At 49.0% G+C, this 22,663-nt stretch overlaps 2 protein-coding genes and 1 long non-coding RNA gene across 3 annotated transcripts in view; 1 reads left to right on the top strand and 2 right to left on the bottom strand.

The window, feature by feature from the left end:
* Positions 1-4,808: 4,808 nt before the first annotated feature.
* LOC109443781 (uncharacterized) lies at positions 4,809-10,114 on the bottom strand. Its single transcript, XM_088791425.1, has 4 exons — positions 10,064-10,114; positions 9,151-9,738; positions 5,302-5,368; positions 4,809-4,987 (listed from the first exon to the last, which is right to left on the bottom strand). Exons 1-4 carry the CDS (start codon positions 10,112-10,114, stop codon positions 4,962-4,964), a joined length of 732 nt encoding a protein of 243 aa, XP_088647551.1. The 3' UTR covers positions 4,809-4,961.
* GALNT6 (polypeptide N-acetylgalactosaminyltransferase 6) overlaps positions 9,593-22,663 on the top strand; it is a 29,919-nt gene continuing 16,848 nt past the window's right edge. Inside the window, exons 1-4 of the mRNA XM_019724542.3 lie at positions 9,593-9,683; positions 16,143-16,381; positions 19,364-19,955; positions 21,531-21,703. Of these exons, the coding sequence (XP_019580101.2) occupies positions 19,465-19,955; positions 21,531-21,703 (664 nt within the window). The 5' untranslated portion in view covers positions 9,593-9,683; positions 16,143-16,381; positions 19,364-19,464. The remainder of the gene's footprint in view (positions 9,684-16,142; positions 16,382-19,363; positions 19,956-21,530; positions 21,704-22,663) is intronic.
* Positions 11,842-22,663, bottom strand: part of LOC148759064 (uncharacterized) — a 50,207-nt gene continuing 39,385 nt past the window's right edge. The window contains exons 4-5 of the long non-coding RNA XR_016021724.1: positions 16,157-16,254; positions 11,842-16,069 (exon numbers count right to left, since the gene is read on the bottom strand). This is a non-coding gene — a long non-coding RNA (uncharacterized LOC148759064). The remainder of the gene's footprint in view (positions 16,070-16,156; positions 16,255-22,663) is intronic.

Here is a 22,663-nt window from a genome sequence, read left to right as displayed (position 1 = left end):
ACCAAAACAAGAAGGATGGATGGCAGGAAGAAGGGAGGAAGGGAGGCAGGAAAAGAGGGAGGGAAGGAGAGAGAGAGAGAAAGGAGAGGAAATGAGGGGAGAGGAGAGGAGGGAAGGGAAGGGAAGGGAAGGGATGGGAAAGAAATGGGAAAAGGGAGACATATAGGAATAAATGATTCCACATACAGCAGGACCCAGGAGTCCAAAATATACCATTAGGGTTCTCTCACTCTTTATCTTTATTCTCTGCTTTCTCAGTGTTGGCTTCATGCTCAGGCTGATTCTCCTTCCTCATGTGACGGCACAGATGGCCACTAGCTGCTCTAAACTTCTAGCATCTTCCCAGCTAATTATTTCATCAATGGTCACATAGGGTGAGGGATAGGAAGCGTGGGCCAGGGGAAGGGTTATCTTTTTGGCTAGGTCCAGGAAATATCTCAGAGATGGCTCTGAGTAGCCTGGCTTAGGTAATGTGTCTAACCCTAAACCAATCATGGTGGCCAAAGGCTATATGCACATAGATACCATATGCCCCGTTTGTGCTGGGGAGTGATGTGAGCTTCATCTGAATCTCATGGACTAATAATCGAAGGGAGGTAGTTGCCTGAAGACAAAGAAGAAAGCAGGTCCTTTCCGCTTCACCAGCCCTGTCCCAGTTTCTGTCTATCCTTATACATAGTCAAGCTCCTGCATTTAGTCAGGAGTCACCTTCCACAGACTGACAATTTTATGTTCAGCAGGCAGCCCGGGGTTCCAAAGCAGTCATCAGCCTCCTTCATGCAGCTCCTGATATCAGATTGGGGTCTACTTTTACAGCAAACAGCCAACAGTGGCTAAGCGGTACGATCCCTAGAGTTTGTCTCTAAGTCTGGCTTTCCCCTGAGTGAAGCCCACTTCCCTTGCCTACCCTAAGGCAGGGATCACTGAGGCAGGCCTGGACAAATCTGGGACCTCCAAAGCCCCGTAGCATGCCCCCATCGGTGGTTGTGCAGCTTGCATCCAGACAGGTCTGTATCTGCCCAGAGGAAGGGAGACCTTCTAACAATTCGGAGGGCTCCTTACGGGCTAACAACTGCCTGCCTGCAGCCCAGGTACAGACAGGGGAGATTGCCCCAAGGTGGACACAGGAACAGCTTTGAGGCTTGCGCTTTAGACCTGCATTACATGGCTTGAGTAACAGAATCGTTGTGTTTCTGGTGGTGGGGAGTATAAAGGCACCAAGCCTGAGGCTCTGCATTCCTCTGGTGTAATGGATGTCTTCCTCCCACTGGCTGCCAACACCACCACACTCTGGGGGATACATCTCTGTGAAACAATACAAGAGACCATGGGGAAGGGCAACCACTGACTGGATGCACCCTTGTCTCATTTCTAGTCTTTGCACTGCTTTCTGTTGCTTTGGGAGTAAACCAAAATGAAAGAACTTTGAGCAGGATCCAAGCGGTCCTTCTTGCCCACCTTCCAACCCAGACCAAACGTTAGCCAAGCTCACCAATGAGCTGTGAGACTCCCACCCAAGCTCTGAAAATAAGTGAAGCTCTTGGGTAGTTACAGGCAAATACTAAGGAAGCCACGTGCTGGCTCCACGGACCTTTGTCTTCAGGCCTGTGTGGCCCCAGCAGGTTCAGTAGAGTTCCACGGCTCTCCTTGGTGGCTGAAAGGAGTGGCCCTGGGTGCCTGGGCTGTCGCTGCTGTTATTGTTGTTGAACATGGAACATGGTGTTTTGAGCACATTACAAGTGATTTGCATACATTTTCTCATCTGAATGTCACAATACACTCATCTCAATATCCTCTTTTTAAAAAGAGAAGACGGAGGTTAAACAACTTGCCGATGACTACAGAAGTGCCAGTGTCACCTGTGAGTCACTCCTTTGATTGGACGGAGTCCTATCAGGACTTCCCAGCCCCATACGCTGAGATGTGCCCCTCCCATAGCATCTGGCCATGGATAACCCTGTGAAGAATGGGTGATGTGACCTGGCACCTCCAGAAAGTTCCCTGTGCTCCAACTCTGGTTCCAAAGGCAAGAAGTGCATGAGTCCCAGCTCCAAGACTTCACTCCTTTGCAAGGTGTCAGAGAAGCTACTCACATGGCAGCCGGCTAAGGTTCCCCTTCAGACATGGCTGTCTCAGCTCGTGGAGTTAAAAGATTAGATTCACATGGGCAGTCAGGTTCTCTGGCTCCCCAGACAGGATCGTTTCCACTGTCCCATTCCAGGTTCTGTAGAAGATTCTAGTTTGGGTAGGCTCAAAGCAAAACCTTAATGTCCTTGGAAGAAGTCTGCGTTCCTTTGGGCTAGTGTCCCCCTTTCCCCCCTTTCTTCTCTCCCTTGGCTCCAGATCAGCCCACTGAGTTATCTCACATAACAGGATGGGGTGGACCCCAAGAGCAGTGTAAGCTCCAGCACAGCAGTGTCAACAGGGCCCCATCCCTCTGTGGGGATTTGTCCTCACGTAGGCTTCTAAGGGACTGTCTTATTCTTATATTTGTTTGTTTGTTTTTCAAAGTAATCAAAGCTTTCCTAGAGGCCCCCCGCAGACACCCTGCTTTGCCTTTCACTGGCAAGGAGAAAAGGATCACCATGTTGAGCTTAGACTAACAGCCAAGGGACCAATAAATGCCAGACGGCCAAATACGCTGACCACTATAAGCTTCAAATTCAGCGCCTGTGGGTGTGTCAGGGTATCGAATGACAGGACACAATAATACACTGCAGAGCTCACCAAGGCCCGCAGGTCCATCCCCAGCTCCCCACAGGGGTCTTCTCTCTCTATTCTTGAAGCATCCTTGTTTTGTACCTAGTTTTCCTCTCCAGAGGCAGCCATTGTTACTGCTCAGGTATCGTGCTGATTTTTAGTAAGTACCTTAAATAGCAACTTTTTTCATGATATTGTCTGAAACGGTTAAAGTTATTTTAAAAGCAGTCAACTTACTGAGCTCTCTTTGTGGCTCTGATAGATTTCCAATTGATTCTCTTGGGTTTTCTAAGTGTCTCCTTAGACATATCAGCAGCATATGATTTTGGCAAAGTGAAAACAGTTTTGGAGTGAGACCTGGGTGGAATCCTGGCTCTTCCAGTTACCTGCTGTCTGGTCTTAAATCTAGCCTTTATCATCTGTTGGCATTCTCCAAAGACAGCATGTAGGTACCAAATGGCCCTTCCCCCCAGGTGTGGTAGGTAGGATGGGCAGAGGCCACACAGAGCCAAGTATTGTCCCTCTGCCCTCCCCTGGGTTTGTTCCACCTGGATCTGTGGCTAAATCCAGAGTGCCTTGATCTCACGGACTCCTAAGTACCCAGACATCAGGAGGAGAGACTAGAAAGGAAGCCCTATACTAAAATCATCTTTTCTTTCTCAGTGAATGGAATGTGGCTTATGTTTTCTGAGAGCATATTAGATTTTATTGTTTGAAATCGGGATTTCCAGAAAGTCTTTGAGCAGCTGTTGATGATGGGTGAGGCTCTATAACCCCCCTCTGTGGTAGTGTCTAAATAGCCAGGCACAGCGGGGAGGTACAGTATGTAGGTTTGCTCAGAGGTGGGGCCCACTGCCAGACAGCGAGTGGGTGGCATTTGGCGCGGAGTGGTACTAAGAAAAACCTATGGTTAGTGAGGGGAAAACCCCCAAATTCTTACTTGTCCATGGAATTTTATCAATTTAAAGGGATGGCCCAGAGTATTTGATCCCTTTAGCCACTCCAATTAAAAGGTGATTGGGGATGTGAACTACCTAGTTTGTTTACATGACATAGTTGTTTTCAGCAAGACCTTAGAGGAGCATAAACGGACTCCTTTATATCTCATACTTGCAGGAGAACACAGACCAATTGGTACCTGAATATACACACGTTCTGCCAGATTACAGTGGGATGTGACAGGCATATATTGTCACAACAAGGGATGAGCTCAAACTTTGAAAAGATATTGGTTCTGCATATTAATTATCAAGACTTAAAATATCCTGGGGGGGTCAACTGTTAAAAGAGTCTACGGTCCCAGTTTGCCAATCTTGCATGTTTCCCAAGAGAGGAAAAATTATTCATTGTATGACATTAGGAGGCTTCAGTTATATTTTTAAAAATAGATCAAGAGTCTCCTGGAATAGATAATATTTTCTACATAGCAACCAAAATATAAAATACCAAGTCATTTTAACAAGAACTTTGCAGACCGGGGAGGGAAAACACCAGAAAACTTTTCTGAGGATTATAAAATAAGGACTTGAGGGTAAGGGGGGTGGGGGGTGGGAGATGAGGGTAAGGGGGATCAAATATATGGTGATGGAGGGATAACTGACTCTGGGTGGTGAACACACAATGGGATTTATAGATGATGTAATACAGAATTGTACACCTGAAATCTATGTAATTTTACTAACAATTGTCACCCTGATAAATTAAAAAATAATAATAATAAATAAAAATAAAATAAAATAAGGACTTGAGTGAATGGAGGGACTTGCCAAAAGGAGTGGCAAAGAGCGCCGATCCTGGGGTCACAGGGACCTGCTGTGCCTAGAAATCACTCACTTGTAAAAACAGGGATACCCGTAGTGCCTGCTTCCTAGTCCTTCCTCAAGAAGGGGTATTGTTTCCTGTGATGCTGGAAAGGGTTTCACAAAGGATAAAGATGCCAGCACTTTCTGTAACAAATGGGGCAGAGGCCAGGACAAGCTCCGACTAAAGCTGTGACAAGCTGTATTTTCTAGGAGAATCTCTGCTAAGAGTTCTTGCCCAATGTCCACCATCTTATCTCACGTATGGTCACTGTATTAGTCACGGTTCTCAAGAGAAACAGAACAAGATACACATAGATAGGTTTATTTTAAAGAGTTGACTCATATGACTGCAGGGGCTGATAAGTCTGAGATTTGTGGGTCAGGCCAGTCGGCTGGAAATTCAGACACGGTTTCTAGGTTGCAGTCTTGAGGCAGAACTTGATTCTTCTCCTGGAAACCTCAGGCTTTGCCCTTACGGCCTACAACTGATTGGATGAAGCCCACTCAGACTGTGGAGGGTAATCTGCTTTGCTTCAACTCAACTGACTGTAGCTGGTCATGACATCCACCAATACCTTTGCAGCAACCTCTAGACTAGTGTTTGACCAGACAACTGGGCACCATAGCCTAGTTAAGCTGACACATAAAATTAACCAACACAGCCACCTCCTAACTACCGGGGCCTTCCTGGACACACCACTCAAATTGTACTTCCTTTCCTTATTCACCTCCAGGGGCTTAGTTAGTATTATTACCCACCCCTCCACCTCTTCTAACCCTTCTCCCTTTCTCTTATTACCCCCTCCATTCTCTTCAGGTTCTTCGTCCAGACCCCAATCCAGTGCAATGTTGAGCCATATTGGAATCTGAGGAAAAAAGAAATTGGCTTTAATGCAAGCAAACTCATCAATGATACTTTCAAAATCTAATTCCTTGCTCATTTCATTTTCCGTTGAGAAACTGCCATGTTTGAAAATTTCTCTTGACCAAGCGATGATCTTAAATAAACTTTAACTTAAGCTGAAATAAAATCATAGTAAATTGTTTGGGTATAAATATTTAAACTTAAATTAATGTTGTGAACTGTAATATACTTACTTTTCAATTTTTCAGCATTTTTCAACTACTTTAATGTACTAGAAAAAGATAACCATTTAAAAACTACAGGGGCAGACAGATGGCTCAGTTGGTTAGAGCACGAGCTCTTAACAACAAGGTTGCCGGTCCGATTCCCACATGGGCCAGGGAGCTGCGCCCTCCACAACTTGATTGAAGGACAACGACTGACGGATCCTGGAAAAACACACTGTTCCCCAATTTAAAAAAAATTGTTTTTAAATACAGGGAAACATGAATATGAGGGACACATTTTTTTCTTTTGCCTTAGACTCCAATATGGCTCAGCAGAGCACTCTTCTTTAAATTGTTGATATTTTGTTCACAGATTTTTTTGCATTCATTTTGATTTCTTAAAATATTATATTATTACTTGATTGTTGAATTTTTGTTGCCACCTTCAATTCTGCACCCAAGGCAAATGTCTCACTCACCCTAGTCCTGGCTCTGCCACACTCATAATCCTTTTTACATTCATCAACTTCCTTTCCTAGACTATGGGTGCCCTGAGGAGAAAGACATGGCTTATTTACCTTTGTATCTCTGTGTCCTACCCAATACCTAGCACAGAGGCTACCCATGGTGGGCTTCAACATTGTTTTGTCGAAGGTAGGAAGGAAAGAAGGAAAATAGCTAATGATAATGGCTAACATTCTAATGTTTTCTGAGTGCTTGTTGTGAACCAGGTAGTGGGTTAAACATTTTACTTATTTAATGTAATAACTCAATAATGAAAATAAAATTATACCCATTTTACACATGAAGACATTGAGGCACACAGAGGTGAGTGAATTGCAAAGCATGAGTGATTATGGCAGAACTTGGAACAGCTCTGCTTAGGTTCCTAAAACATTTCTTGCTTTGACTTCTCTCTTTCTGGCCATGGAAATGAGATGAGAATGAGGGAGGGGAAACACAGGGAGAAAAGAGATGAAGAAATAGATGGAGTAGAAGAACTGAATTGTCACACTTCCACCTCAGTTATCTGCTTGAGTTTTCCAACAACCCTAGGCATCATTAACTCCACTTTACAGATAAGAAATTGAGATGTAAGAAAGTGAAAGGGACATGTCAGGTCCCTTCTGTGGTTGGGGGGGGGGGGGCAGGGGCGGTACACTGCTAGATAGAATGAGCAGGTTGTCAGCAGACCAGCTGCCTTTCCAGGCAACCTCAAGGCAGCTTCCTCTGCAAACTTTCCTCGCTAAGTGCAGCCAGCACCTCCTCCTGATAGGGCAAATCTCCTTCATTCTGCCGCACCCAGAGGTGGGAGTTCCCTCACCAGAGACCACATGTGGAAGGAAGAGACTTGATAAAGGCCAAAGCTGATGTCATTAGCCTCACAAAACTGCTCCTGTGTCACTTCCTTCCACTGATCTGCTCCCCACCGCATTTCCTGCTTTATGATGGCGAGACCCACTTAAAGCATACTGATGTAAAAAGTGAAACTCAGAACACCCAAAAGCAAATCTGAAATGGCCAAGAAACAAAAATAAGGCTGTAAGAAAAAAAATGAAATTCATGGAACTCCCTGAGGGAGGAACAGGGAATTCAGGCATGTCCTGCTTTAATGATGGGAAGTTTCGGTCATGAATATGCATAGATGATTTCTGGAGAGAAGAACAGAAGTTCTAGGGAAGAAGGAAATGTATCTTTCATTGTATACTTTTTTATAGTGCTTGATTTTTTTTTAACCATGTGCCTATATAACTTTTTCAATTAAAGAAAACCATTTTATAAAGTGGCCTGGCATCAGTGGCAGGCTGCCGTCCATCACCACGCACTCTGCAGGGGTACATCTCCAGGTCCTGGAGCAGAGGGCAGGAAGCCCAAACAGCCCTTCCTCCTAGCAGAAAACAGCTCAGTGCATGAGACATTAGCGGGGTGGGTCCCACATCCTGCAGACTACAACGTGCCTTCAAATTAGGCAGTTAATGACTCTGAGGACTCAAAGTCACGTTTAAAGTCAGAGTCAGCTGAACTAAAACTTGGATGAGTCATTTGCTTCTGGAAAGTGGAGCACACAACACAGACTGATGCTCCTTCCTTGCGAAACTGGATACCACTCTTTCAAGAACTCCAGGATGGGGTTAGGGCTTATGCCTCCGTCCTGGGAAAGAACAGAGGCCGTGAGTCTAGCCTAGCCTATCACCCTCAGGTCAGGTTGGGTCCTGACGGTCACGACCAACCCCTGGGGGGCACAGAGCAGAGTTAGAGTAAAGGTAGAGCAAAGACCGTAGGGTCAGACCTATACAGGAGTGTCCAGTCCCCAGAGGGAAATGAGAGGCAGTATTCCACAATCTTCAATAGATAATGCCCTTATTCTGAGAAAGATAGCTGTTCAATAAGGCAAGAGACGAGAATGGTGGCAGGTGAAGCAATGGGTTTTAAAATGAGCCCTGAGTGTCTGTAAAGGGGCTAAAATGGATGATCAAGGTAAACTCTGTAGAAAGTCTCTTTTTTAGGACTTTAAACCCCATAAAGTTTCCAGTATGAAAGTAACGGAGCTGGGGGATTAGGGGTTACTTAGCTACTTGGAATGAGGGGAGATCGGTGACCATGCCAAGAGTGGGTGGACGCTTCCTTTTCTACTCCTTTGGAAATGTCCCTCTTGCGGCGTCCTTCTGATCTTGTATAGCTCGGCGAGATCTTCTCCATGCTCCACTGGCCGTGTCTCTCCAGCCTCCATCACTGGAAAACCTCTGGCTTCCTGCTGAATAGCTCAATCCTACCATGGGGGTCCCAGATTAGAAAACAAGATTACTTCTCTTCACCCAACTGTTAATCCTCAAGTGGCTTCCCCTGCCTGGCCCAGTTCATGTCAGAACTGTCTTCTCACTCCTTTCCACCCACCCCTCTGCTTCCAGGTCTGATGGACTTAGAAATACAAACTCGTTTAAATATCAAAACAAAAAAAAAAAACAGCATTAGTGGTCTGAGTTTCATAGAAAATTTCCAACTTATCAGCTGTTCGCAGTCGACTGTGCTACTTCTCTATTATTGAGATAAGGACCCAAAGATTATGTCACAGAACCTTAGAGCTGGAGAGGACCGGGGAGCAGCCCGTGGCCTTGTGGGTATGATTCAGAGCATGGGTTTAGGAATTGAATTTACCTGAATTCTAATACCAGCCCTGCCTCTACTTGTTCCATGGTTCTCAAAATTCATCGAGCACCAGAATCACCTCCAGGGCTTTTAAAAGCACAAATATCTGGGCCCCAGGACCCCAGACCTTTGGATTGTTTAGGTCTGGGATGGGACCCAAGAATCTACGTTTCTAACAAATTATTCAGCTGCTGCTGATGCTGCTGGTCCAGGAATGAATGCACTTTGAGCATCACTCTAGCTGTATTATCGGCCGCCTCCCAAGTATATCAGGGATAATAATTGTAGGTTATTTGCTGGAGCTGGGGTTTACCTGAGACCCGGCATTTGAAGCCCTTAGCATTGTTCGTGGCACACAGTACCCACTCCTGCTGTTAGATGGAGGAAAGGAGTCATTTGCCCAAACCCGCCCCGTCCATGAGAAGCAAACCTGGGACGGAGCTCTGACCTCCTCATTGCCCAGCCGCGTTTTCTCCTCCAGCGCCGCTGCCTCGGGCTCTGAGCTCTCCAGCAGCGCGGCCACTGAAAGTGCGGCTCCCTGCATAAGCTGCTCCCCGCCACTGGCAGCTCCGCTAATGCCTGTCGCCTTTGGGGTGGCTAGAGCCCTCCAATCTTTATGGCCGCTGAGAGCCTGGCGGCGGAGACTGCACCCCAGGGTGGGCTGAGATCCGGAGAAGCCGGGCTCCGAGCAGCGGCCGGCAGGTGTGGTGGAGGGGGCACATGGGGCGAGAGGCCCTACGCCGCCGCCAGCCTCCAGGCGGCCCTGCCCGCGGGCGTGGCGCAGCTCGCGGCGGAGCCCGGGGGCACTGCGGGCGCCCGCCTGCACCTGGCCCTGGGCGGGGTCGGTAGGACGCGCCCCAGTCGCCGTGCAGGCCCCGCCCCGGCCCCGCCCCCCAGGACGTCCCGTCGGGAAACCCACGAGCTGCTTAGCGGCGCTGCTGCGGCTCTGCCTTGGCGCGACAGGTAAGCGGCAGAAGCAGCCCGCGACCCTCGCGGGCGCCCGCGACCCTCCCCCTGACTTGGAACCAGACTCTCCCGCTTCTCGGGACTTCCCTCAGTCGCGCTCGCTTCTGCCGAGTCCTTGCTCTCGTCCTCCTCGCTTCCTCCTCTTCCTCCTCACCACTTCCTCCCATCGTGAAATGAAGCAGGTGGGCCAGACTGGTCCTCATCCGTTGTGGTGGCCTCTAGCTCCTCCCTCGGCCGGACCCGTGCCCACCTTTGCGCCTTCCTTAAAGGATGGATGAAAGCAAAGCTCAGACCTCTGGGACTTGGAGAGGTGGCGTGGGAGAGGGACAAGCCCCAGCACTCCCTCCAGGGCTCTGCCCCCGCTTCGCTTCACCCACCCAGGCCGCCGCATTCCTCGTGTGCCCGTCTGCCAGGTTGGGCCACCCCATGTGCCCCGCTACAGGAAATCTTTCACAGAGGTGCCCTCCCGCCAGTGCCACGTTGCTCCTGAGCAGAAGGGGCAAGCCAAGAGAAGCCTCGTGGTGGGGGTGGGTTTCGTGGTGGGGGTGGGTTTCGGAGTTGCTCTCTCCGGAGGTTTGGGCCTTTTGCAGGTGGGAGCTGTGTGGTCTTTGTGCGGAGGGAGTCTGATGGGTGTTCATGACTGTTACCAACTTCCCTATCCCCCGTCACTCGTTCCAAGCCCCAGGCTAACCGAAAGGAGAAGCAGTTTACTCCTCCCCAGAGCCAGTCCTTCCCAGACCCTGACCTCTGTGTGTGTGGTGGGGGGCAGGGGAGGGTCAGTTTGCCAGCAAAGCTTAGAACAGACCCTCTCCATTAGCCAACAACCCATTGCAACAGCCCCAAGAAGGGTTTTGATTCTGTGCTCTCAGTGCACCCCAGGCCCACGGAGGACACACCAGGGAACCTGGGACTCGGGCTCATTTTTCCAGAGGTGTGTGTACTGCCAAGGCCCTATTCTCCTCCATGCCAGATGAGCTGTGTCCCTGTGCATCACAGGAAGGGTATAAAAGGATCAGACAGGCAAATCCATATGACGAATAATACACACTAAGGTGAAAGCTTTGACATATACTTTGGTTCAGGTTATCCAGCAGAAGCCAGTAAAGTAGCAGGCACTTCCCTAGCTCCTGTTCCTCAACAATGCCATTTCCTGGAGGCATCCAACGGTAACACAAGAAAACCCCTTTCAGGGGCACCAGGGCAGAAAAGAGGGCAGGACTGTCCAAGGGAAGAGGTGGTCTGGAGCTGGCGGAACCACGAAGGATCTGGGCTGCCCAACATGGCCTCACCCTTGGTAATCACTGCCCACAGTTGGCAGGGCAGCTGACTCCCACCCACAGCAGCGTGCACGAACTCAGGCATGAAAGGGGAGGGAGGCCCCGATGCGTGTCAGATGCCCTCTGGGTCAGAGACATCTTAGCCCAAGTTCAGCTGGGAGAAGCCTGAACAGGAGATATGATCATTGGCTTGGTCCATGTACTCAGTGCCTGGAACAGCAGTCAGGAGTAGGAGGGGCCGCCCACCCTAGGCCAAAGGGCCTCTCCATGCTGGGAGGCAGTGAGTATAATGGAGGCAGGCCGCTGACTCAGCCCTGTTGCTAATTTAGCTGTCTAACCTTGGCCAAATCACATAAACACTCCCTGTGTGGGGAGCAAATGAGAAGGTGTATGTGAAAGGGCTTTGGCAAAGCCCTGAGCACCAGCCAAATGCAAGGCAACGTAGTGTCATGATGAAGACACTGGGCTTTGGAGAGACCTGGTCCTGAGTGTAAATCCTGCTTCTGCGACTTCCTAGCTGTGTGACCCTGGTCTAGTTACTTACCCTCCCGGTGCTTACGTTTCCTTCTGTGTAAAATGGGGAAGATTGCTGTTACTTGACTTGATACGGTAAGTAGTGATCAAAATGTTGGTGGTGGTGTCCTCAACCTCCTGTCTTCCACGGACGTGTTCCGACATCTCCAGCCCTAGGAAATGAAGCTGAGGACCAGAGTAGGTGTCTGTGCGCCGGGGGGCCAGTGAATGGCTGTGCCAAAGACTTGGGTGAACTCTGCTCTTCATACAGCCCTCTGCCCTCCTGGAAAGGCCGAAAATGTCCATTCTCGTTTGATGAGAATGAGAGTGAGGATTTGAATAAAAGAGAGGTCAAGTGCAGGGCAGTGACTGTCTCTGTTGAGCTCAATGCTGTAATTGTGCTGTGTAAAAGGCTTGCGTAGTGAACAAGCATGGGTTCAGTCTGGGGAGAAAAGGACTGTGGACAGAAGACTCGTGTGGCACCTGAGAGCCTGTGGGGTCAGGTTCTTGTCCTGTACTCTATGCAACCTGGTCCTGAGCCCTAGGTAGAGATTTGAAGGAAGGAGGAAACCTAATCCTCACCCTCAGCTCTGCATATAATAGAGAACAAAGAACGGACAGATGAGGGCAGTGGAATAGCATAACCAAATACCTCACGGCAGAGGGATACTACAGGGACTGGAAGGCTAGGTAGTTGGGTAGGGGAAAGCATTCCCATGGGAGAAGATTGGGGACCAGGATTTAAGGATTGGGAAGGAGAAAGAAAACAGGATCTAGGTGGCCTAGTGTCTAGACCTGTTAATTTTCCCTCCCTCGTAAAATCTAGTGGGGAAGTCCCACATGGGGAAACGTGGGTAATGAAATGTGGAAACAAATACACGTGGATACTGAGGACAGTAAAATGCACCTTAGTCTAAGAAGCTTCTTGGAGGAGAGGTTTCAAGTTAAGAAACTGAAAGAGAAAAGAAACCTGGCTTGCTTGGCAAGAGTATAAAGGAAAGGCCAGTGAGGGTGAGTAGCAAACAGGAAGCCGACTGCCCAGGCCATGTTTCTGCTCCAGTCAAATGGTACTGGTGCTGGGCTAAAGAAAAATGGCTGTTCTGATTGTAAAAGGGAGAAGGAGGCCTGAAGCAAAGGAGGCTGGCAGGCAGCGTCTGCTTATCCTCCAGATGTTGGGCGATAAGGGCACTGTCTCAGAGGACGGTTTTGAGTAGAGAGGGAGAAGTGGATCCAGGAGGCAGGGAATGAATCAGCAGGAATTGAGAGAGGGTGTGGTGTGAACCTGACATTGAGAAGGGATTCAGAACCACACCCAGGAGTGGGCAGGGGCAGGGGTTCTTTCAAGGATTTTGATACTGTTGCAGCAATAGGGAAATTGGGAAGGCCAGCACAGACCCTAAGTTCAGGGTGTGGCAGGTTGAGTATCTGGGGGCCCTGAGTTCCGCCTACAGCCAGGAGCAGACTGGGGTGAGGAAAGAAAAACTTCAGTTCTGCCTTCTCTCGTCACTCTCACCCCAATCTCGAGACCAGCCCAAGCCTTTCGGAATACCCCTCCTCTTAACCCCTCGTGTCCTGCCCCCCACCCCCAACGGACAGATGATAAGACTCAATTCAAGTTCCCTTTTTCTTTGCCTTCTCACAAACCCAGCCTGACTGGGTTTTAGGGAATCCCACCTCATCCCCACCTGGGTTCCCCCTTCATCCCTAGATTCCTCAGTCACGAGGCTCAATTTGAGAAGAGTTGCTTATCCCTGTCCTACCTGGCAGGGCCTGGAAGGAACTCCAGTAGAAACCTGTGAACTGTTGAACTTCCTGTTTGATTATATATTATTTTGATTTTCAGGGACTTTTTTTTTTTTAAGACTTTATTTATTTTAAGTGTGTTTTTCCAGGACCCCTCAGCTCCAAGTCAAGTAGTTGTTTCAATCTAGTTGTGGAGGGTGCAGCTCAGTGGCCCACATGGGGATCGAACCAGCAACCTTGTTAAGAGCACCGTGCTCTAACCAACTGAGCTAACTGACGACCCTTCAGGGACTTTTACAAATTTGGAATGAATCACCAAATATTTACTGAGTGCCTGCTCTATGCCAAGCACTGTTCTAGGTATATAGCGTGAGTAAAGCTGGGTTGGTGTTTTTCAATTGACAATCTGTTTGGGTAACTTAAGTTTAAAATGTTATGCAAATATAAAATGAACCTAGATATGCTGGGGAAAGAACTTGATAGACTAGCTACAGAAATAACTTTCAGTGCATCTTTCTGGAAAAATAAGCCACAGCACTGCAGCTTTAATCTTGGGGAAAGCTCAAGTGTCTTAAAGGTGTAATTATAGAGAAAAGTGAAAACCTCTCAGCATTCTGTAATCAGAAAGGTCAGAGTTGGGAGGAGGGGTTTAGAGGGGATCATTTGCTACTTTGTTCACAGCATGAGAACAGAGGAAGTGAAATGAGTGCCCTATTTGATGGGGAGAAAGAAAGGGAGAATCATTTGGCCAAAACAGCTTCTTGGTCCCCTACCCCCACCAGTAGCTTGAAATTGACCTGTCCCCTCCCCAACATGATGTCCAGCTCCACACACCTGCGCCCTGTGTAAGTGGCGACAGTCATCTCTTTTCGAGGGGGGACAGTCATCTCTTTTGGAAGAAACCTGTAATTGAGCTTTAGTCTGACTAACTTGAGCAAACATCCCTGTGGCACGTTCTTACTTCCTGGCTGCCACGTCTCCCGGAGGTGAGTAACTCAGCTGATAAACAGAAAGAAACTTTGTTACAAAGAGGCCACCTGGCCAGCAAGGGTGTGTTCTGCGTGGCTGAACCTGGCTTTCACAAAAACTTTGTCCCAGACTTCCGGTTTCGGCATCTTGAAAGCATTTGTAGTCCTGAGTGGGGAGTGGGGGCAGGTGGGAGGGTGCCTAAGAGTGGAGTTGGGACACTCAGGAAAACAGCCCTGCTCCAGGCTCAGGAGAGCCAAAGCCAGCTCCCCACTCCCAGGGAACGCACAAGGGGTAGGTCCGAGTGTGGGAACAGAGCAGTGGCCTGGGAGTTGGGAGACCAGCGTCTGCTCCTGTGTGACCACAGAGGTCACGTAAACACTCTGGCCTCACCTATAAAGTGAGGGTGTGGACCCCAGAAAGACCTAGTCACAGTGGCGTGTGTAACAGTGGAGTGTCACGGAACGCAAATGCTTGTTGGAGTAAGTGCATCCAGAACATTTAGCGAAGCCAGTGCCCCCTTGTCCCTTGAACCCCTCTTGCCCCGTCTCATTTAATGAGAGTTTAGGGAATACTTCCTACTTTGCTAGCGATACAAAAGGGAAAACAACCTGGCTTCTCTGATCCAGGATTCAGAGGTGTGAGAGAGAACCAACTCCTCTGACACGGGGAAGGCTGTCACTGGCCCAGAGTCCCAGAATAAACAGTGCGCCAAGGGGGCAAAACAAGGGAGAGGTGAATTCTGCTAGAGATCTAAGAAGGCGTCTCAGGGAGCTAGGATGTAAAATGGAGGGATGGGACTGTGTCATTGGCGTTCATATTTCTGTCACTGGACCAAAGCAAGACAGACATTTTACAACAAAATTTTATTCCCATTTAACATGGGACAGGGTATCACAAAAGCAGTTTTACAGTCTAATTACATCGGAGGTATGAATTCTGCAAACTTAGCAACAAAAAATCATTTGAAAATGTAATACCTTAAATTTCTTTTACCTTTATGAATTTTGAATAACAAATTTTTCAAGTTTGTATCAGGAAATGTTCATCATCTTTAATGGACCGAGATTTAAAATAAAATTATGTTCAAAATTCATTAAATTCAGTAAGGTAAAAGAAGTTTAACATTTTCAAATGATATTCTTTGTAAGTCTGTAGCATTTATATTTCTGAAGTTAATTAAAGCTTAAAACTGTATTAAAACTTTTGGTACACTGTATATAGGTATATATAACTGAAACGAAATTTTGACAAAACAATACCTATATTACATGTGACATACTTTGGTATTTTCTTTTTTGTTCTATTCTGATTTTTTAAAGAATTTTGTTTCATGCTGATATGCAGCCCTTTAAATTTATTTCACAATCCTATAGTGGGTTGCAATCAGTGCTTTGATAGACACTGAGCTGGGTGAAGCCTTAATTCACTTGGAACAGTGAGAGAAGGTGAACTTGCTTGCATACTGGCCTCATCTCAGTACTGAAACCAAGATGGGCCCGTGTGTTGCAATCCCAAGGGTGTCTGGAGGCAGAAGAGCTGGGTATGAACGCTCAGCAGCAACAGGAGGGGAATGAGTGGGTGAGGGCCATGCACACACGTGCCAGTGCACTTGATGGCCATCCTGTGGAGACCCAAAGGGGCGGGAGTTACACAAGACAATGGGGGAGGGGGGGCCTTGTGTAGCCCTCCCTACACTTGACAAAGTACTACATACAAGAGGGACTATTCCTTCTCCACGATTAGTGGAGGGGTGACCTCCCCGACCTTGTTGATAATCACATTTATAGGAATCATCTCCTACGCAGAGAGCAGGAATCCTAATCCCAGTCTTCTGGCTTCCATCAGATTATGTGTCTCTTCTAAGTGGCTTTTTCCTGTCACCTAAATGGTAAACAAGATAGAGCCTGAGTCTTTTACTGCCAAGGCTAATCACACGTGTCTCCTTTTATTTCAGGATGTGGTTAGTACCTTGAGGAACTGCAGGCTCCAGAGAAAGCCTTAGACTGCCAGGTTGGATTGAGAGAGCAGATCCCTGGGAAGGGCTCGATTTAACCCTAGGTCCATTTCTGCAAAGGAAATAAAAGGAAAAGGCAAACTCCACTTCGAGGGACCACAACGCAATGCCAGGACGAGGGAGTTGAAGTGCCCTGGGTGATTCTGAGAAAGGGGTTCAGGGAAGCCTTCCTGGAGGAGGTGAGTCTTAAGCACTTGGCAGCAGCTGGTAACTAAGCTGTTCCCACACCTGTGATTTCTAACTGCTCCCTCTTTCTTGCTGGAGTGGGAAGGTAGACAAAAAGTATCAGATGCAGCCTGTAGGATGGTTCAACACTGTCATGGCAAACACTTCCCCATTCTGCGGGGCAGTTTGTGCTAAGCTGGGGCAGTTCCAGGATTTGTGACGTATCTCACTCAAGCAGACCTCCTTGTGTTGGCCCAGCAGAGCTCAACCCCTGGCGCAGGAAACTGCCTCTACACTGAATCCCCATTTCCTCCTTGAAGCCTTCTTCAAGCCCACGGGAACTCTGTGTTTCTCAACTTGGCACTTACTGTCTGTGCTATTAGGTTTTAATTTTACTAATTTTTGAATAGGTAATATAGTCAGGTGCAAAGTGCAAAAGGGTATTCAGTGAAAGATCTTTTTCCTGCTCTTGTCCCCTCCCTAGACAGGTGCTACCTGGACCCATTGCTACCAGTTCTTTTTCTCCAATTAGATTTTAAAATGCCATGGGGAAAGGAATTGTCTCCTACCTCTGTGTCCCACTGGAGTGGACTGTCCCACCCCGTCACCCAAGAGAGTTTTGCTAGCACCACATTCTCCCTCCCCCAAGTCCCTCTTAACTGGCCATCCAGCTGCCAATCAGGTCCGTCCCCTCCACCAGCTGTCATACTGTTCTTCCTGTAGTCTGGTCTCTCTCCCCCCTAATCCTTTATTGCTCCCCATACCTCAGGTCAACGGCAAGCTCCTTGGCACGATGATTGGGTTGCAGCGGCCTCTCCAGGCCCTTCGTCTGCTACTCCCATCAGACTTCATACTCCCACCAACCCAATCTACTTGCTGTTCTCTGATTGGCTGTGCTGTCTCCTGCCTCTAGGCCTCTGTCTGTGCTCACCTCTCGGGGCCAACTCCTGCTCGTGGGTCAGTGCTCAGCCCACGCTCCTCCTCCTGCAGGACCTGTTCACAAACGTCACTCTCCCTCACTTGCCGAGTCTTCTGCATCCTCTCCCTCAGCACACAAGTGTGCTTCTTGCCTCTCTCGTGCCCTCTTCTCACTGGGTGATCTCCATTTAAAATCTGACTTCCCAGTTGACTGTACACTCCTGGAAGGCTGGGCTTCCTCATCTCTGTATCCCCCCATCCGGCAGAGAACCTGATACACAGCAGATACCCAGTCAATACTGGCAGAATGAGCAAATCTCGTCTCCCATCTCCTAGACGACATCTAATACAAAACAGACACTCAAAGAGATTTCATTTTATTCGCTTTTTGGTGATGCTGCTGAGTCTGATATTATAAAAGAAAACTACCTGTCCCCCGGCCCAGAGTGACCCCTGCTCCCCCTTGAGATCATGAAGGCCACATATCCCCCAGATCCAAGGGACTCTGGGTACCAGGCTTCTCCACAGGCAAGAGCTTGCGTGTTTAAGGAATAGCATTAAATAGCTCACTTTTAAGCCAGCTATGCCACAGGGTAATGAGTGTGGCTTTGGCCAAGGACCAGGGGCTTGAGGATAATTGCTGGAAAGCTGAGCGAGGATTTAGTAATTATAATAATAGAAATAATGGATACCATTTATTGAAGGTTTAGTATGTACCAGCATTCTGCCAAGGATTTTACACACATTTTCTCTGATTTAATCTTCACCACAACTCTGTGAGTTAGGTATCGGTTACCCCCACTTTATAGATGAGGAAATTGAGGCTTAGGGAGATTAAGTAATTTGTCCAAGGGTCACACAGGCACTGATGATAAAAACTACTACTTTTTCAGAACTTACTGTATGTAAAGACTGCTAAGCTTTTCCCATGAATTATTTTCATTGAACTTATTAATCCTTATAACAACCCTAAGAAGTAGGTGCTACTATTACTGGAAGGGGCAGAACTGGGATTTGTGCCCAGGTCTATTGCCACCAACATCTGGTGCTTCACAAGGGAGCCTTATGCTTCCAGAGCTCGCCACAGGCAGTTTTGCAAACATTCATCCTCTGAGCCATGCTTGGGGGTGTAAGCCGACGAACACCCAAGCTCGTCCTGCCTGGAAGGTGTTGTCATAGAATCTTAGACATTTTTAAATTAAATATGAGTAGATGTGGGAGAATATTTATAAAATATGTGTAAGGTCTAAAGAATAACAGGCCCAAAAGCGGCTACCATCCGCTTTGCTTTGCAACCCCCTGTACCTGAGCTGCCTTTCCTGCCTCTTCGGAAACTTTGGTTTCATCATGTTTAGTTTTCTGTGTAGCTTTACCACATACTCATTTTTGTGTTCGTGAACAATATTTTGTATTCATTTCCATTTTCGTAAACCGTGCATTGTTTCGTTTTACGTGTCTTACAATTTTCTATGAATGGAATCATACTATATGTATCCTTCGGCACCTTGCTTTTTTCACTCAGCATTATATCTGTGCTGTTGCGTGTACAAGTGGCTCATTCTTTGTCACTGCTGTAGAGGAGCCCGTGGTGTGGGTATATTTCACACTGTGTTTATTCTACTGCTGCCGGACGTTTGGATTGCTGCTATTTGTCCCATTTTAGTCAGCGCTACTAGAAACATTCTGGTACGTGCCTCCTGGCTCACGTGCACTGGAATTTATCCGGAATATAAAACTAGGAGTGGAATTGGGGCACCATAGGGTGTGTGCGTTTTAAATTTTACTTGATAATGTCAAATTGTTTCCCAAAGTGGTTACGTCAGTTATATCTCTTCATTTCGAGTTTCAGTGTTCTGGTTATTCTAGATCCATTAATGTCAAAATATTAGGGCTGGAGAGAAACACTGAGTCTAGTCTCCTCATTTTGTGGATGGAGGAAATTTAGGCGCAGGAAGTTAAGGGACTAGGCTAAGGTGATGTCACCATCGGCAATAGAGCCTGGACTCGAACCCCAAGCCCCCTGACTCCTCCCCACCCCGCCTTGGCTTATTTCTCTCCCTCACCCCTTCCCTTCTCAGGCTGAGGCCCCACGGTGTGGCCACCACGGCATCCCCAGCTCTTCCCAGGCTCCGGCCCAGCCCCCGAGCTGACCTAGCCGGGTCCCTGCTGGCCCCAGAGGATGCGGCTCCTCCGCAGACGCCACATGCCCCTGCGCCTGGCCATGGTGGGCAGCGCCTTTGTGCTCTTCCTCTTCATCCTGCAGAGGGACGTAAGCAGCAGGGAGCAGGCCACTGAGAAACCATGGCTGAAGTCCTTGGTGAGCCAGAAGGATCACGTCCTGGACCTCATGCTAGGGGCCGTCAACAACCTTAAGGATTCAATCCCCAAGCTCCAGATCAGAGCTCCGGAGCCCCAGGAGACACTGGTCCCCCCAAAGCAGCCCTGCCTCCCCGGGTTCTATTCCCTAGCCGAGCTGAAGCCCTTCTGGGAACGGCCACCGCAGAACCCCAACAGCCCTGGGGCCGACGGGAAAGCGTTTCAGAAGAGCAAGTGGACCGCCCTGGAGACCCAGGAAAAGGACGAGGGCTACAAGAAGCACTGCTTCAATGCCTTTGCCAGTGACCGGATCTCCCTGCAGAGGGCCCTGGGCCCAGACACCCGACCCCCTGAGTAAGTAGCGCCCAGAGTCCTGGGGTGAGTCTAGGGCCCTGCCCAGGGTGTGGCTGGTAAGGCCGTGGCCACAGGCCAAGTGCCAGGTAAAGAGCTAATGGGGATTTTAGAACGTGGGCCAGCATTTCCTCTACATCCTCACTCCTTTTCCTGACCAATTGCCCTTATCCCAGGGTTAGGGTTCAAGAGTATTATGGTCAAGCCAGAGGCCTGGGGACACCTGTGAGAGTGAAACACAATTATGAAGGTGACAAGATTAAAACAGAAGAAGAAGAAAAATAAACAAGAACTCAGGACCTGGGACCAGGACCTGGCACAGGGACGACTGAGAGGGGCTCATTCAGTGGCCTCGGCTTCTCCTGAGGCCGCCCCAGAAAGTGGGGGACTTACTGCTGAGCTGCTGGCAAAGCGACTTTTCTTAACAGCGGCCCCGGGGTTCACGACTGTCCCCACACCTCCTGATGTCCTTCCTCCCATGAAGGCCCACGGGATGATGAATTCATTCCAACCTTTATCTGAAACTGTTTATACTTCCCATCCTGGGCAGTGAACCGGCACTGAGATCTTTGAGCTGTCAGCCACCTCACTCGCACGTGGCCGCAGCTATGTTCACACTCTCCCAAGTCAAAGATGTTTGTGTCTTTCTCATTGAGACTTATCTTTCCCAACTCAAGAGTTAGACCCTTTTTAGCCTTTTGTCACATGGCAGCCTCAGCTTCATGATTTTTTAGGGTTGTGAGCCTGGCGTTCCTCAGACATGGACCGAGTATTGTAGTCCTAGCAGGTGGAGCCACTAGAAGCTGTTAGGAGCTCATAGCAGGGAAGAGCTTTGGGCCAGGAGGGCAGCCAGGGGAGGAAAATGGGGAGTCTCCTCTGCAGGGTCCATGAGAAATCTTTCTGACTAGCAGAGGGGATAAGAAAGGACGCCAGGCTGATTGATTTCTGGAGATCCAGGATTCACACATTCCCACCTCCACCCGCGATGGAGTGTCAAGAGGGTGGCAGGATGGCCAGGTGCTACAGCGTGGCTGGCGTGGATGAGGACAGAGAAAAGGTCACAGGAAATTTATTGCAATACTAGTGTCACATTACAGGGGATTCATGAAAAAATGGACTAGAGAAGAACTGTAAAGTGTAATGAGAAGAGTATGGAAATTGTAGTCACTTTTCTCAGATGTCAGATTTGCCCTTTATTACTTCCCCTCTGGGACCTCTAGATTGGATTACACTTTATGCAGTACACATATCGCTGAGGAAGAGAGAGAGCCAGCCATGGGAACTCCTAGAGCAGATGGAAGAAGGGAGGGGGGAGCCCCCAGCATCACAGCTGGGGCACCGAGCCAGCTCTAGGGGAGACTGGTTTGGGAATGGGTTGGCTAGGACCTGTGCCGAGGCTCAGAGTAGGAGGCAAATTAGCATAAGCCGGGAACAGGGAGCAGCTATCCCACCTGCACCAGACAACAGGCTGCTGGGTCCAGGGTGCAGAGGGTGGCTATGAGAACGTGCACAGAGCCCTCCACACCCCTGGAACTCCGACGGACCTGGAGAGCTGTAGCTACGCTTTCATCCCTCCAGATGTGTCGACCAGAAGTTCCGGCGCTGTCCCCCACTGCCCACCACCAGCGTCATCATCGTTTTTCACAACGAGGCCTGGTCCACGCTGCTGCGAACAGTGTACAGCGTCCTGCACACCAGCCCTGCCGTCCTGCTGAAGGAGATCATCCTGGTGGACGACGCCAGCACTGAGGGTGAGGCTGCAGGAGGCCCTGAGGAGGGGCAGCGTCTCCCGGGCCTGGGACGGAGGGCAGGTTCTCTGCCTGCTGCCGGGCATCACAGCTCGTTGTGAAACAGGGAGCAGGGAGAAGGCAGGTGAGGGGCGGGAAGATGGGAGACAGCAGGCAGGGGGACCACGTCTCTAGAGCCTGGCCTTCACACAAAGAGCTCCAAAAGCTGAGCAGTTCTGGCTTCTAAGACTCCCTTAGAGCTGCCAAGCCCAACCCCAAGTCGCATGCTGCGAGAGGTGAGGACGGGGTGGGACGGGCCTTCCCTCTGCTTCTCACCTGCTAGACCACACTTCTTCTCCACTTCCAAAGCCCTCTCTGCTGTAGTGAGTCATAGCAAGTGAGGTTGCTCACCAAATGTCCACCCTCACCCTTTAAAGCGATTCCACAGGCATCTACCGCGTACCTGGTGTCTGGCACTGACCTAGACCTGGGGCTACCATGACAAATACCAAATGAGACAGATCTCGCCCTGGAAAAGCTAACAACCCTCATGGGTCAGATGGCCCTTACAACAGCAACCACAGCCGCGTGGCCCGTGACACATCCCTAATGGTTGTGAAAGCCCGTGGACTTGACAGGCCAGGAATTCAAATCGCAGTTCTGCCCCTTCCTAACTGTGACCTTGGGGAACCTACTTAGCCTCTCTGAACTTCAGTTTCCTCTTCTGAAAAATGAAGACAATTGACTCCCTCACATGGTGGATCAGGGATCAGAGATGGGCGATAAATGAGATACTTCGTGTGACACGGAGTACTGGGCACGGAGTAAGAGCTCCATAGCTTTAGATTACGTTTACTCTTTGTATGGGAACCACGCGCTCTGGGAGTACGTGGCCAGAAGGTGTTATGTCTGCGTGGCCTGGCTGGGGCGGTCCACCGTGGAGGCCAGACTGGAGCTGGGCCTTACAACATGAGTGTCTAGGGG

This window comes from Rhinolophus sinicus, chromosome 1 (genome assembly GCF_057876585.1).
Source record: "Rhinolophus sinicus isolate RSI-liver-muscle chromosome 1, RSI-T2T, whole genome shotgun sequence".
Classification (NCBI taxonomy): domain Eukaryota; kingdom Metazoa; phylum Chordata; class Mammalia; order Chiroptera; family Rhinolophidae; genus Rhinolophus; species Rhinolophus sinicus.
This window is presented reverse-complemented; position numbering and strand designations above follow the sequence as displayed.